General features: G+C 36.9%; 3 protein-coding genes across 3 annotated transcripts; all 3 read right to left on the reverse strand.

Moving 5' to 3' along the window:
- Positions 1 to 2,461: 2,461 nt before the first annotated feature.
- On the reverse strand, positions 2,462 to 4,432 carry LOC117909888 (ubiquitin-like-specific protease 1A). The gene is made up of 9 exons (XM_034823935.1): positions 4,296 to 4,432; positions 4,010 to 4,195; positions 3,848 to 3,932; positions 3,665 to 3,742; positions 3,451 to 3,558; positions 3,227 to 3,358; positions 3,043 to 3,143; positions 2,854 to 2,929; positions 2,462 to 2,747 (listed from the first exon to the last, which is right to left on the reverse strand). Exons 2-9 carry the CDS (start codon positions 4,123 to 4,125, stop codon positions 2,658 to 2,660), a joined length of 786 nt encoding a protein of 261 aa, XP_034679826.1. The 5' UTR covers positions 4,126 to 4,195; positions 4,296 to 4,432; the 3' UTR covers positions 2,462 to 2,657.
- Positions 4,365 to 9,118, reverse strand: LOC117909897. The gene is made up of 5 exons (XM_034823947.1): positions 9,068 to 9,118; positions 5,160 to 5,735; positions 4,914 to 5,063; positions 4,742 to 4,831; positions 4,365 to 4,604 (listed from the first exon to the last, which is right to left on the reverse strand). Exons 1-5 carry the CDS (start codon positions 9,116 to 9,118, stop codon positions 4,365 to 4,367), a joined length of 1,107 nt encoding a protein of 368 aa, XP_034679838.1.
- A 1,479-nt stretch (positions 9,119 to 10,597) lies between these two features.
- Positions 10,598 to 11,678, reverse strand: LOC117909898. The gene is made up of 2 exons (XM_034823949.1): positions 11,509 to 11,678; positions 10,598 to 11,414 (listed from the first exon to the last, which is right to left on the reverse strand). Exons 1-2 carry the CDS (start codon positions 11,676 to 11,678, stop codon positions 10,598 to 10,600), a joined length of 987 nt encoding a protein of 328 aa, XP_034679840.1.
- Between the last annotated feature and the right edge of the window lie 4,918 nt (positions 11,679 to 16,596).

Raw genomic sequence — 16,596 nt, forward strand, 5'->3', positions numbered from 1 at the left:
GTTTTTGTGGATCTCTTATAATGTGCTAGCCGAGGATTAGGGTTTCTCAAGTCTTTGTCGGTGCTGTTTGTTTACAGATATAGAAGAATCCTAGTCAAGGATGGGATTGTCTGTGTATTCTAGATAAATGCATAGAATTGGAGAAACTCTTCTGGTTGGATGAAATGATAGATCCTATTACAAAAAAAATTAAATTTTAATATTTTAATAAATGCCTCTACAATAAGCATGCTTTCATACAGTTAACAATAAAGTACCAATAGAATCAAACAGAAATCTTCAAATTGATAGCAATGAACAAAAAATTGAATGGGAAAAAGTTTGAAACATTCTATCATCTGTGAATTAGCATAGCAATAAAAGGAAAGTGTCAACTAACCTCCATGTTCAGTAATATCTTTTTGCTGAAAAGAATCTCAATGGTCTGAAATACAGAGGTAATTTCATGTTCAGTAATATCTTTTTGCTGAAAAGAAACGTCAATGTGTAGCGAAATGGAGTTTGTAGTGACATTATGGTAGTAACAATATGTTAAAACTAAACTGGGCACACACTGGATCAAGGAGGCATGTAGGAGTGTTGTTGACTTGTTTCAATATACTTCAGGTGGTAATGATGGGGATGCCTCAATCTTTTTGATGAAAAAGAGACAATGTAGTCATTTAAAGATATACAAATTGTTTGTTAAAAAAAAATTTGTATCAGCAGAAATAATACATGGTACTGTAAAACATACACAAGGTGAGTCTAACTCCAACCCTCAAATTTTCAGTTCAAACTTCATTGAGAAAATCATAATGTCTCTTCAACTATTTTGTTGATCAGTGTCACCTATTACACCCAATAGCTAATATCTTTGAAGTTAAATTAGAAATGTGTGATGGGCCTGTGGTCCCAGCATGAGAAAAGAAGAGAATGATAACAACCTGTTGTAACAATAGTGCTCAATAGAAGGGCCAACTCATAGCAAGAGAAAGAAGGAGCCTCTGTGATGTGTTGAAATAAAAGCATGCAGTGGACTAGGTTCTCATGCATAGTGAGTCACCAATCAATTTTGAAAGTGAAGGCATGCAATTAGATATCATACCAGATACACCTCTAGTCCTTCCCTTCCCTCTACCACCACGGCCTTTACCTCGACCACTAGGTGAACCCTCTGCAACCAGAGAAAATGTTAAAACAGGGATAAATTGAGAAAAACAAGATCACGGAGCATGAAACCATTGCACAACCTCCTTCATAGTCAAATTCTGTCCATGCCTTCACCTGCTCAGCTGGTAATGGTGGCTGGTACCTGGGGGAAGTAGCAATGCATGAGCAATCATAAAATCTCTAGCAATTCAGAAACAGGCGGGGTAATGTCATTAATGGGGAAATAACACCAGCTGAAGTCATGGAGTTACAATAAATAAAAAAGAATTCACAACTACTATAATAATTAACACAACAAATTATCTTTGAGAATGCATAAACCCATCAAATTCCTTTTAAAAATTTCTAATCCATCCCAACTTATTTCAGGACCATTTCCGGCCCAATTTAAGGCTTCTAGATTCTCATTCCACTGTGTTAAAAAAAAAACATTCTAACAAATAAAAAGCCAAAAAAAAAGGAGGAAAGTCTAACTTTCCAAAGAAAGAAATGGACAGTCTTTCTTTTTTAAACTAACATTCCAGCTACAAAAGAAAATATATATTTTTTTAATAGCTAAATTTTTCTCCCCATTGGGGCTTGAACCTCGAACCTCACAAACTCTCCCCATCCTTGTACCACTTGAGCCAGGCCTCAAAGGCTACAAAAGAAAATATCTTTATCTTTTCTCCATGTCTATTTTGTAAATGAAATCCATTTTTAAAAGTGCATTTGTTAATCCAAAAGCAGAGAGGGCCTTGGTATCTTTCTACATATCCACCATATATTTCTTTTTCATCGATGAGACCAGAAAAAAGGAACTTGGTTTTGCTAAAAGTCAGACCATCAAGTGTTCTCTAAAAAGAAATATAAACAAAAAAAATCAAAAGAAAAGGAATGTATTAAAAGAAAGAATCTTATAGGCTTGCTCAAAAAGATTTGAAAAGTAATGACCATCAAAACCCACATACAAAATGTAAAAGATAATATGAATTTTACCTTGCAAGTCCAAAATCAGCAATATTCAGTACTGAATTGTTTCTCCATCAGCATCCGGTTCAGGGCTAATGTGAACAAACATTAGTGTCTTGGCTTGCCCTCCTAAAGAGAATTACAATCCAAAAGCCATATTATAATTTAAAAAATAAAATTAAAGAAAACAGAATAAAATATGAGGTTCATACTCTGAAAATGCATTAGTTTATTCTTACCAAGTGAGTCTTCAAGAAGTTTACTCTCTCACTGGCAGCCTGATCAAGAAGATGCATACAGCCACGAAGAATAGTTACTGACATCAAGTCTCTTCCTGATTCATTCTAATTAGATTTAATTCTCCCTATTTACTTACAATGCAATGACAATCAACTTAAGTCAAAAAACAATCAAACTCTGACTAATCCCATAATCCCAGTGTTCATTTCCGCAGATGGCACCAAAAAAAAAATTTAAAGAACTACATATGTCCACCATAAATTACATACAAATGTGCTAACTTTATACAGTCTTATCACAAATTACAATCCCCTTTAATTTCTACGGACACGGTCTCGGTGTGCATTTTGTGCTGAGAACAACATACTCCCCATGATCTTCAACCTGTAATGTTTCAATTTCCCCTGCATTCATTCAAGTTGATAGCAACAAATCAACAAATTAATTAATTAGGCTTTTCTAACTATTTTAACATTAATGAGATAGTCATAGATAATTGATCCTACGTACCACATCGATTGATTTGGAGAACCCCCCCATTGACCACAATTCCATGAATTTCATTACAAAAACTCCGCAATCGTGCCTACGTCAATATAATTACCAATACGTTATTAAGTGTGGAATTATAAATAAGAGATGAACTTAAAATAACTTGCAATCCTATACAATATCCCGGACTACAAGGTCAACACTCACTCATTAGGTTGGAGGGGTACATCAGGTGTTATGAAATTGAATGTCCTCAAATCATAAGGGACCTCTTTTTTGTGGGCAGCCAACCACAGGACAACCTTGGCCTGAAACATTTATTAACGCAACATTTGAAATTTTTATGGGAAGACATACCTAACAAATTATTAGTTGTTGCTTGTTACTTTACCAGATTTTGTTGAAATCCACTCAACATTGTCTTCTTCCTACCAGGACGAGAATCTAGCAGTTGGATTCTCCTGTTTGCTAGGTCATATACATACAATGTCCAATGGTTCTTTACGAGAACCGGTAAGAAGACCTGCACCAATAGACTGCCATTAAACATACATCTAAATATTTTACTTTCATGCGATAAAAATACAAATCCAAGCATTAAACATAGGAATCCACCTCGTTAACATTGACATATGGAATATCAATCTGATACAGATGTGGTTCAAAGCGTCCAATAACTGCCTCCCTCACTAAGTGTTTTGCCTGGGAGTGGATTACCATTTCCTACATGTCAAATAGGGGATAATATCAGGTTTGTCATTGTATGTGATGCCTGGTTCAAGACAAAAAATAAAGTTAAGCAAGGATTTAATGGAATAGTCATCATTACAGCTATGTAGGGGGATAGAAACAGTTTCGACTTCGGTTCATGTTCATACTGCAACAATCTACAGTAGGCATCGACGACCTGATTTCATATATCATAAAAGTGTAAGCAACTAATTATATTAGAACCACACTTTCATTTTCAAATTAAAATAATATATAAAGAGGGATAAGAAGTGATATGCACGTCGTTTCCTATCCACCCATTCCCTTCGAAGCAGCCCAAATTGCCTCTGGTTAGGATAGTGTCATGCATAGACACTAGTTCCTCACTGTTACAAACAAAAACAAGTTAGTTTTTGTGTTTTCACTATCATACAATGAGAGGAGTGTCACTGAAGTATGTTACCTAGCATCCAAATCATCTCCAAATACCAGTGCAACTGCTTGTTTTAGGTCAATTTTGATGGCAGATTGTTTGGTTTGTGGTTGGGATATGTATGGGGACAACAGGTTTGGAGCCATTCGACGCACTCGGCGTCTCCGGACGTTCCTATTGGTGGGACAACATTACCTTCTGGTTGTTCTTCACCATCTGCAATACGAGATTTAGAACTAGTCAGCAAAGGTATACATTATGATTGGGTACTTGGGTTGTTAACCATATGGGTGTTTGCATAAATTTTATCACTTACCGCTTACTACATTAATGGGTACACTAGGCTGCAAGTCATACTCAGGGGCGACAACACGATCTGGTGTGTCTAGCACATGGTCTGCAGCATGCGAAGCCATGTACTCATCACCAGGGAATGCATGGTCATCAGCTGTGGGAGTGTTGGCTGGTGCATAGTAGAGTGACCACCCGCATCTGAATTGACCCCGCTATGTCTTCGACTCCCTAACTTATGCATAAGGCCACGCATTATTCTCAGTTGCTGCTGAATGCCCCGTTGATATTGGTCGATTGCTCGTTCTGCATCATGATATTGATGCCATATTTCCTATGACATGATATTGATGTCAATCTTTGAGAACAAAATGTGACAACAACATATTTCTTTATAGTTAAGAAGTAAAAATAAATTACAATGACAATGAAATGAACATTTATTAAGTGTTTAAAAAATTAACAGCTTACATCACTATTTTCAGCTTCAACATTTGTGTCTTGGTCCACGTTAGTCTCTAGCTCCATAGTTCTGTCTACGGTTGGAGATCTCTGGGATGCCTATAATTAGCACTGAAGATTAGTACTTAAATAATGAGTGTTATGCTGGTAATGACAATATATGTATGCATGCATAACTTACAAAATCAATCTCAGCATGTCCGAATGCTCCAAACTCCTTTATCTCAGCGACTAGTCGTCGCTTAATCAAATCATCAGTCCATGCCAATGCTGGGGGCACTGTAATGGGGACTTGGACTAAAGGAATTTGGAATTTAATGACATAATGCAGCTGCATAATAAATACAAACATCAGTAGGCAAATGTGACTATGTTGTGCAATAAAATTATATAACAAAATGGAAGACAGACTGAATAAGTTCATTACCTGTAGAAATAAAACGCAGCCATGTACCCAAGAGGTCTTAGATTGTTGGTATCGCCTAATTCCCTCAACCAGTTGGTCAAGCACAAACTGGGCCCAATTAACGTCATTTCGGAATCCATCCTCATGGATGGTATGCCACAAGTTACGGCAACCATTGAGCCTAGACGTGGGGGCCAACAATGTGGCACATGCGTAGTAAATGAATGCTCTACGAAACTCCTCACCAACAGGTAAGTCCAGGAGTTTCTCCTCGCATGCCCGAATAGTCCCAAATGGATGGTCTGATGATGTAGAGGTCACCTGCAACATCCGCCCTTCTGTTGGGAGGCCGAAAATGAGGCTAACATCGGTGGCTGTAACAGGATAGTGTTGCTGGGCTGAGAACTCTATCCGTCTAAATCCAACATTGAAATGTTGGATTAGAAAGATACAGAGGTTGTGGCACACCTCTGTGCAGTTTAAGTTTAAGAGACCTCCATATTTGAGGTCTCTTATGGCTTGTATTTTTGCCTCTGGTAACCGGTTGCAAAGTTTCTTAAATCTTGCAGCTGAGCATCGTGTAAACATTGATGTGCCCTGCATGCAATGTTTGACAACATGGACATGTTAGGAATAGCAACATTTTTGCAATTGGTAATGCAAAAAATAAGTGGAAAAGTAAAGCTGTCATTTCTCAAAGTTACAAAGATTTTTCTGCTTGTATTTAGAAATAATATACAGCAGGGTAAGACATTAGATGGGTTGGGTGCTACTGACAGCAATCCAGTTTTCCAGTCATTTAAATGGGATGTAAACAAAATTAAAACTAATGAACTGAACCTTGGAGATTGTTGCAACTGCATGAAGGAGTCTCTAATATTAGGTGATGCTCCAACTTTACAACATTTAACTAATACAAAATTGAGAGGCAATACAGAAATAAAATGCATATGTGTACCTATAAAATATTATAAACAATGCAGAAGTGGAAGGAATTTATATAAAGACATAGCTTGCAGAGAAATGATTAAATGCTCTAGGTTACCTTCAACCCTAACCCAGTAATTTTGCACTTGCAACATGGACAGGTAATTCCATTTTCCTTACCCATCAATAGAAAAATACTTGACCTGATGTAGGAGTTTGAGATCCTAACATGGCCTTTGACTTTATGCTTTACAACTCCTTCATCCTATAATAATCCTTTAATATTCATAGAACAATTTGAGGAGCTCTCTCATAAAATTGAGTGGTAGACTAATGACTCATTATCATTAAGCAACCTGGACCTAGCCAGCAATGGAAAAAACTAATGGCAGCAAGCTGCAATGGGAGCCAAGGTAGTGAAGCACCAACACGCCCATAGGGGGCAAAGGTAATGGGGGTTCAGAAGATGCAGTAACATAAACAATCGTGGTGCATGTTCACAACAGACACCTATCTCAGGAAAGATCTCAAATAAGCCTTAAGAGCCAAACACAACTTATTGCGTCAACAAATATTAGCAATGCACACACATTATGCACAACAAATACTAGCAAGGCAGAATATTCCCTGAACGTTGGGTATTATTTGTCACACCAACAATTTGTTGAACTCTATCCCAAACCATCGAGCTGGTTATCAATATGACCAGCTTGAATTAGAATGCAAATAATAATAAAGAAATAATAAAAACTACAAGCATGATTTGACATTTTCTTTAACCCCATAATTTCTCAAATAAATACAGATAGTAGTGAGCCCTTGTATTTTTGGAGAGGCAGTTAATCTAAGTTTCACTTATACAAAGACCTTGCATCTTAAAATTTAACAAATCATGAACATCTACTTCCATATCAAGTTATCAACATCAATATTCCAGCAGCAGAATTTTAAATGTGAACAAACAAATAGTAACATGATTTTCTTCACTAATAGCAAGGATCAAAAGCACCAGAAAGCATGTTTTCCTTGTAACAGTATTGTTGTTTTTTCACTATCAAAGAACTGTATCAACAAATCCCCAAGAACAGTATATACATAATGTTAATAATTCAATGTAAATATGCAAATACAGTGTAAAGTTACCAAAAACCAATTCATCTTGTCAAATCATTTCAGGTTGAAAAGATCCAGATCATTTCACCAATGATCTTAAGTTAAAACAAAAAAACAAAAAAAAGAAAAACACATGCTGATCACAAAAATCTTTTCCCTGTCCAAGTCCTTCCCACCCTCTTCACTCAAAACAGGCACATTTTAAGTTGTGTAAGTAATTTAATCTCCTTAAATTAATAAAAACTTCAAATAGAGCAACCATAAGAAAATCATGACCAATGTTAAAGATGATAAGAGAAAACTTGCACAGAGGGGGAGGGGAGGGCAGGTGATTCACTCCTAAAAGAACATATGTTGTGAATGCTGAATCAATATCATCTTTGCTGAAGCTATCTTCTGGAGAGCCAAAGTCATGCAAATACAAACAATCTTGATTGTTGCAATCTTGATTGTGCTATATGCTCAATCGGGGACTGATTGATCACAACTTTGATCGGTTTTGTGTAGAAAAGAATGTAAAAACACAAGAAAGAACTTTGATACAGCACATAAGCACCCTCTCCAAAAAGAGTCCCCAGTTTTGAAAAATAATTGGGCATTTTTTGTAAAGAGGAAGATGAGGCTTTTTGTTTTCTAGTTGTCAAAAGGGATTGTTGCATGACAGTTCAATAATATCCTTATCAAATTCCCAAAGACTGGTTACTTGTCCTTTCTTCCTCTCTCCCTCCCTCCACAGTCCAATCTGGTCATCAATACAACAGATGGTCATCTATCCATCCATCTATCCATCCATCCATCTAGTCATTAATACAACAGATGGCTCTCTCTCCAGAATCTGGTCCACATACGGCCCACTAAATATGATGGACCCCAACTCCTTTATTCTCCACAACATGGCAATTCTCTTCAATGTGATCCTGACTCTGACCAATTTTACTTATAATATAGGTTTCAAGTCTCTGTCTCTATGTTGTCTTGCACATGGATAGAGCCCACATTAACAAGGGAAAGAATAAATAGATCTGACACTGCAGCCTCTGAAATCTCACATTGGTATGCAAACATTTGAATGGATGAGACTTGTACTGGCCAATGCTTCTGACATGGTTTCCCCCCAACTCCCTCCATCCACAAATTCTTCTCCACAAGTAAAAACATGCAACATTTTTTTTTCAGAGGAAATCCAACACTCCACTCTCCAAAGCCCATTAAACTATTAACTATACAAAGGAAAAGCTCTGACTGCACTTTTTTAACATTTATTTTCTATCCTATTGTGATCAACTTGAGTTAGGAAACACTATAGAATTCAAGAATATGCAAAATAAGGACAACCTATATGACTACCCATGCTTTTGATTCAAGCATGCAAAGGGCCTATTCTATAACTTCTTCACCACCACACACTAAAAGTCTTTGAAAGAAATGATGATGTGAATGAATCGCAGTCCCTGATTGAGCAAATAGCACAAGGTCTGTAGTTTTGTTTCAGCTTGTTTTGAGCAAAGGTTTAGTAGTGTCTGAATTTTGCACTACTTCCAGCTTGCAGCATTGAGAACCACAACTGTACTTGTGTCCTTTCCATGAAAATTTCATTTTGTAGCCATGCAAGCAATGAAAATTTCATAAAATGATTTCAGATTATATATAAACAAGGGAGTCATTTGTTCACACCAATTCAAATATGTAAAATATCATAAATGAAATTTTACCCATTTTGATACCAATATGCATTCTGATTTATGTTCTCACAATACATTAAAATTGCATGACTATTGATTATAAGTTCTTGTGGCACTCTACCAGAGAAGCGAAAACCTCTCAAATAGTATGTTGGCAACGGAACAATGCAAAAAACAACAAAGATAAGCAAGTATGATGAACCATACCGATACTGGGAGTGAACTGGCAGCAGAACCATCTAGGCCATTACCAGCCATTGTTAATATTATAACTGCATCATTGGGCATAGAAAAGTAGAATGTTACGCATAGCTAAATTGACCAACTGAATAACTAGACAGCAAGTATAGTACAAAACTACGAAAGTTCAGCTAAGTGACAAGAAAAATGCACGCATCCAATGATGTGAGTAGGACATACTTAAAATAGGGAAGTGAAAGTATACATCAAGTTAAAGGATACCACATTGAAAGTGCAATTTCAAATTAAATCAGTAATGAAAGCAACTCCAAATAATGAAAATTAAAAAGTAGTCTTATAAAAAAAATTAAAAAGTACTGCATCGTGTCTATAATAAAGACAATACATAACATCCAAAAGCAACAACCCCATGACCATAAAGCAAATAATGGAACAATGAGGGATGTACACAAAATGAAAACCTTACAAGCAAAGAAATGAACATGTCACGGCAATGGATTATTACATTTAGACCGATTGTGACCTATGCCATTGCATCGAGAGCAATGAATAGCTCTCTTATGGCTAAATTGTGACTCAATACGCCTTTGTCGGGGTCTTCCTGGAGGACGTCTCACTTGCGGGGGTTGGAGACTAGGAAATATGTTGCCTTGGCCATCTTGCAAAGTCCCAGCCTCACAAACTTTAGGCATGTTGTGTGTTGGTAATGGTTGAAACTGACCCGAGTAAATCAAATGTTGGGTGGAGACTTTAAAACATGGGTCGATATAGTCATACACATGTGTCTCAATGTGCGGATCACAGCACATACATGTGGACATGGCAACCGGACATTTCCATGTTAGACATGTACACTTATGTTGCTGCATATCCACAACCAAATAAACATCTCCAGTAAAACCTTGAACGTCCCACCCAAATAGGTATCACAGTAATCGGAGCAGATCTCGTGATATTGACATTAGCTTTTCCTCTGTTTTGGGTCCAACCACACTCTTCCACTTATCTGTACCACGCATATGGGTGTCCAACATGGCTACAAGCTTATCCATGTGCATCAACAACAACGTATAAATTGTTTGGTGTCGTTCCTCTCTTAACCACGCATTGAAGGACTCTGCAATATTAGTTGTCATTTTATCCCAACGTTTTTTAAGGAACTTTGACATCGCTCAATGCTCCGGACTATTCTCCACACCCACCTTGCTAGGTCGCCATTAAAACGCACAAGTTTTCAAACGCCTCATTGTAGTCTATATCCAACCGAGCATATGCAATGTTGTCTAAAAGCAACAAAGCATCTTCTTTCCCTTTCTTTCCCTAATGTTTTGCCTATTGAAGAAGCTTGAAAAGTTCTCTTCACATGTCGATAACAATAGGCGTGATTTTCTACCCCAAACAACTCTGAAACACTACGCAATATCCTTTGATGTCTATCTGATATAATAATTACTTCTTGACCATCTAGGATCCCCTTCAATTTCTCCAAGAACCAATACCAATCCTCATAATTTTCTGAACCAACCACACCCAAGGCTAGAGGAACATTCCATCATCTGCATCATATGCAATGGCAGACAAAAGAGCTCCTTTGTATGGACCACTTAGGTGGCAAGAATCAATAGCTAATACCGGTCGACACCCCATGGTGAACCCTTGAATTGAAAATGCATGGGCAATGAACAATTGCTTGAAGTGACCTTCATGAGAAGTGTACTCGGCAATAGTTCCAGGGTTAATTTCCCTTAGCCTATGGCATAACCAAGGCAAAAATGCGTAGGACTCACGTGGAGATCCATATAAACGCTCTTTTGCCTTCTCTTTAAGATGCCATGCTTGGTTATAAGTCAATTGAACTCCATGATCACGTTCAAAATCCTTGCAAAGTTGTCGAGGAAGGTATTCAGGAGTTGTTCTAAACACGTCTTCAACAACAACAACACCTCTCTTGGAAGAAACCCGCACCTTAGCTGAACACTCATCTTGAGCTATATGATTATGATTAACTTGGTAAGTATAAACTCGCAATATTTCATTTCCTTCAACAGCATGAGCTGTTATCTTCCAAGGACAATCCTCAATTGAACACTTTACTGACATATGAGTAGGTGAATTTTTATTGTACTTGTATTGAAACCTTCCAGCTAATGACATTTGGTATATTGCATTCCGAAACTCATCTGCATTCTTAAATGTATGTCCGGAACCTAATATTGCCTCACGAAACCGATTTGATTCCAAAGGGGTGTACTCACTATCTGCACAACGCGATGCAAAACCTCTTGATAACATCATAGTATTAGGACTTGCATCGCATGATGCATTAGACGAAGGAAACGTAGGATGTGGACCTCTGCATTTACGTTCATAACCAAAATTAGACTACATAATGCGTAAAATTGATATTCATCAAATTTTAAATAGACATCCAAGTGAAAACGCATTACCCAAGTGCCAACTGTGTATTCGGTATATTTGCCTCTATGGCTTCCACACCGGGTGACTCGACTATGTACACATTTGCAAAGTCATCACTGTGGGAAACCACGTTATCCAAGTCATCCTCATCTTCTAAATCTTGGATGACTCTAGGGTTAAACTTGAGGGTGTAGTGCATCCTCCTCACATGAAGGGAAATGTCGAATTTTTCTAACACCTTGTGATGAATTCTTCAAATGTCATTCCTTTATAAATGTGAATACCTTTGCTTCTTCCACCAACATATTCCCAAAGGCCATCATTTTTTTGGACAAGTTTGCCTCCCACGAAAATATAACAGTATATTCTATTTGTGGCATCCATCAACTATTGAAATAAAGCACAATTTATATTGTTGAACAAACAATAATGCATATTCAATGTGATCTTAAAAGTTTTTTCATCTCACAATATACTATGTTCTCATACGAAAAAGTTATATTTTAAAAAATGTATATACAAAAAATGTAACTTTAAAGTCTTAAAAAATAATTTTTGTTGCTCCTTTTGATTATTCTAACCATTGTCAACAGTAAGATTATTTTAAGATAGGCACTAATAAACAAAATATGAATATGGGTAATGGTTTCTCATACGCAACAGAATCAACTGGAATATTGGAATTCTATGAACAGAAACCACCAAATATTTCCATACAACAACATAATTAGAGTTCTTTCTGATCAAGGATGCTTCAGAGAAATAAAACTAGTGAGCCACCAGTAAGAGATACCTAGCTGCTAGCATGTTTTATTCTGTCTCCAGCCATCATTACTAAATGTTGAATGTTCTTATGGCACAACTGTACAAGGGTTCACGTCAGTGACCATAAACTTTAACATGTACACCATGGAACACATGCGTACAGACTATTCTTTGCAAAGCAAAACAGCAATAATAGGACTTCTATGCCAATCAAATTACAAATGTATTAAAACTCAAACAAGTGCACGAAGAGGTGGAAGAGGTTCCTTGCAATACCAATGTATTGATAGATGAGCTAGATAACTTAAGGGGAAGAGAAGTAAAAGCAACCCACCACAACAATAGCAATCTTTTATCAACACACATCCAAATGATGTAGAAGTCTGCAATTTTGGTTCCTTACAATTCCAGAATAATAATTGCCAACCCAAAAATGTAAACTATATATCTAATGAGAACCAAAACAGAGTTGGAAAACTCATCTTTGGTAGCTTAGTAACTATGTTTAATTAGACATTTTTAAATTGTATGTTCTAGAAAAGAAACAAGTAAAGTGCTCTAACCATATAAATTTTGAATAAATACCCAAAAAAGAAGAAAAACAAGTGCAGCCTATAGAAGATTTTGTTAAAAAATGAAGTTCAATCTCCACTTCGTGTCCCACATGTGCGTGTACTGTTTCAAAGTTCTTTATTCAAGAACCTATCTTTGTTTTCGAAAAATGAGTTTGGAGATGCCTACCCATATAATTTAATATTCAAGCAAAAGCTAAGAAAATGAAATGGCCACTTCAGTAAAAAACCAGTTTTAACAAGTTGCTCCACATGAGCTCTGCGTGTGTGCAAGTTCTTTGTTCAACCCAGCAAATCTAAAGGAAATTTTAAAAGTTATCTTGGGTCTTAATGACATTAAGGGCATGGAGAACTAAAAACTGGATGATCAATGCATTGGCAAGCTTATGCTACCATGAAGCCTTCAAAAATTCGATTCTTTCCTAAAAATTGAGAAGCTGGTGACAAGCCAAAGACACATCATAATCTCTTTCTTTAGAATGAAAAATTTGAAAGCGGCCGGAAAAACATATTTACAAAGCACAAACCGACTAAAATATGACTTTATGTCATAGAACAAGATTCCCATTCCTTCAGTTTTGTTGTTTTCTGACAAGGAAATCAATTCAACCAAACTGAAAAAGGGCAAAAACCCATGTAAACAAATATTATAGTACAGCAAAAAATAAAGGATGAGAAGGATCTAACAACTAAATGCAACCTTGCTTAGCAATCTACTAACCTCAAATATGCAACAAGAGAGACCCAACTGAAATCCATACCTTATTCAAATTTTCGAGAGAGACGAATGCGAGAAAAAATGAAAGAGCCGCAGAGATTGAGATGCAAGCGATGGAGGTGCTCGGGAGGAAGAGAAGAAAGCGGCTTCTAGGCTTGAAATGCTGAAGAGAAACCAAAATTAGGGCAAAATTCCAAAAAGCCGTAGAGATTGAGATGCAAGCGATGGAGAAACTCGGGACGAACAGAAAAAACGGCTTCTAGGCAGAGAAGAGAAGCCGAAAACGACTTCTAGGCAGAGAAGAAAACGACTTCTAGGCAGATAAGAAAATGGCTTATAGGCTTGAAATGCTGAAGAGAGCAAAATTAGGCCAAAATTCCAAAGAGCCGCAGAGATTGAGATGCAAGCGATGGAGGAACTCGGGATGAAGAGAAGAAAACGGCTTCTAGGGTTGAAATCTGAAGAGACACCGAAATTAGGGCAAAATTCCAACCTGGATTTTTTTGTTTATTATTTTTTTTTTTCATAATCAGCAAAGGTTATTTTTGGAATTAATAAAAGTGCATATCCTTCTTTTTAATTTTGACACTTCCTGTGGGTTCTCAGTTTAAATGGGTCGGTTAGATGGACCTTCTCTTAATTTTTGGGCCCAGCTGGGCCCAAAACACAATTGTCCCAAAAACAAAACCCACAAATTATTAATACAAATGATTCTAATGATATGCAACCATGTGTATCCCGGATGATTAAGCATGAAATTGAGGATATGTGAGAGTACTCTAATTTCAAACAGTGTTGATGGGATTTTTTAGTTCCCGTTTTAAACAGTTCTAAATGATCTTAAGACATCTCCCCATGCTAAAATATTGAAAATCAGATTAAGAAAGAAAAGAAATACACAACCTACCATCACCAAGAGATGATGTTATGGGAAGATTTTTAGGTCTGTTTCTCCGATCATCAAGGGATGCCCTCATAATGCCTGCACTTCAAACATTTCTGCGGCCGCATCTCTGATTCAGAGTGATCCTCTGAGCGGTCAGTTTCTTTTGCAGTTGTGGGTTCTTCCTCATCAGCAGTATGGTAATCAGAGCTGTCTGATTCTGAGCCATCAACATTCGACAACTCACTTCCACTGGGTTCCTCCTTCTTATGGATTTCTTTAAGGACTACTGTTGACTTGTTCGGAATAGGAGGAGAGGAGATAGAGCTGAATTGGATCACTGGGGGATTCACGTCTTGATCATTACTGTACACTAGATCAAACCCACACCTCTTAATCGGAGGATACCACCCCATGACCTGAGTCCCAAATGATACGCTGATGTGAGTCACTTCATGCCAATTTATGGGAGTTCCATTATGCCAATTGCTGAAGAGGGGGAGTTTTATATAAAGTAGCCACACGTGATCTAACCCTACACCTTCCTTATCACATCTGATACTAATGCGATTAGCAATGTAACTGGATGTTGAATAGCGCAAGGTATACGACACTGGAATAATCACATTAGATGCGAAAACATAAGTGACAAAGCTCAAAGCAAGACCCAGCAAGTTGGAAATATACCAATTTGGAGGTAGATCTGCTTCTACTTCACACCATGAGCTCTGATACCTTATCCAATCTGGTATTCTACTCCCATAAACCATCACATATATCAAGTGTGCACCCGAATTACGCTGTAGAATCAAAATTATTAGGATGTTAGAGAGATAGAATCGAAATAATTATATATATGCATATATAATTAAAATTATGATACATCGTATACAAATAGAACCCACCTTGAAAGTTTTCTTCGGGGACTTTGTAGTTGGAAAGAGTGACTTGAGTACTTGATTTGAGGCATTTTCCAATGATATGCAATCTTGCGCAATTAAACTATATATGCTTGATGGAAGTTTGGCAGTACTTGCAGTCTTTTACACTTCTCCAACAACAGACCTTCTAGGCTAGAAAGTCCCCTGATGTTTGGCAAAGTAACAAAGTTGTTCCCAGATAGATCTAACACTTCCAATGAAGATAAGAGGCAAAGACTGCTAAGGTTTGTTTCATATGATAAATTACAATAACCTAGGTTTAGCCTTGTCAAAGAATATAAACCTGACAAATGAGGCAATATGGAACCAGTAGAACTTGAACTTCTTCTTGGCAACAACCATGAGGTAGATGGGGGTCCTCTACATCCCTTAAAGGATAATATTTCAAGGTTTCTCAAGAGCGAAAAAGAGGAGGGTAGTACTCTTACAGGAATACCATCTGCGTGAAGTTCCTTTAACATTTCTAAGTTTCCAAAGTTCTCAGGAAAATCTTCGAGTCTCGAACAACCAGAAAGAATAAATGTTTTGAGGGATTTCAAATTACACATGCTGCATGGAAGACTTTTGAGCTTTTCACAATTTTTCAAACTCAAGAAATTGAGTTTATTCAAAACTCCAAGAGACGGATGTACCTTATGCAAAGATATACAACCTTCGAGAACTAATCGTTCAAGATTGGGGACTCTTGAGAAATCTGGGGTTTCTATTAAGGACTTGGAGTGACTGAGATCCATGACTTTTAACTTTTCAAGAACCTACCATGAAAGAAAGTTGACTTAAAAATTAGCTTTCATGCACATTAAACACTTTTTAAAGAAAATAATATCAATACATCATAATCATACCTTAATTCCTTTCCAAAGTTGTTTAATGTGACTATAATGCATGCTGAGGTGAACAAGATTTTTTGCATTGAAATCATTGTCCAATGATTTCAAAGAGTATCCATACAAATATAAGTACCTCAATTCGTCGTAACAAAATCTTAAGTTCGGAGAAAAATGCACTTTACAATTCTCCTTATTTAAGGTATCTCCAAAGTTTCTTGAAATTTTGTTAGATTCATAGACTTTGAGCAATCTTAGTTTATACATCCTTGGGAAGGCTTGAGTGCTAAAGTCTATTATCTCTTGTGAATGAGACAAGTCGAGGAATATGCCTTCAATTTTTTCATTTTCCTGCATACCAAGAAGGAGACTAAGTTAAAAGCATGCATAGTGAATAAATATAGGTCTGCT

This window comes from Vitis riparia, unplaced genomic scaffold, assembly GCF_004353265.1.
Source record: "Vitis riparia cultivar Riparia Gloire de Montpellier isolate 1030 unplaced genomic scaffold, EGFV_Vit.rip_1.0 scaffold460_pilon_pilon, whole genome shotgun sequence".
Taxonomy (NCBI): Eukaryota; Viridiplantae; Streptophyta; class Magnoliopsida; order Vitales; family Vitaceae; genus Vitis; species Vitis riparia.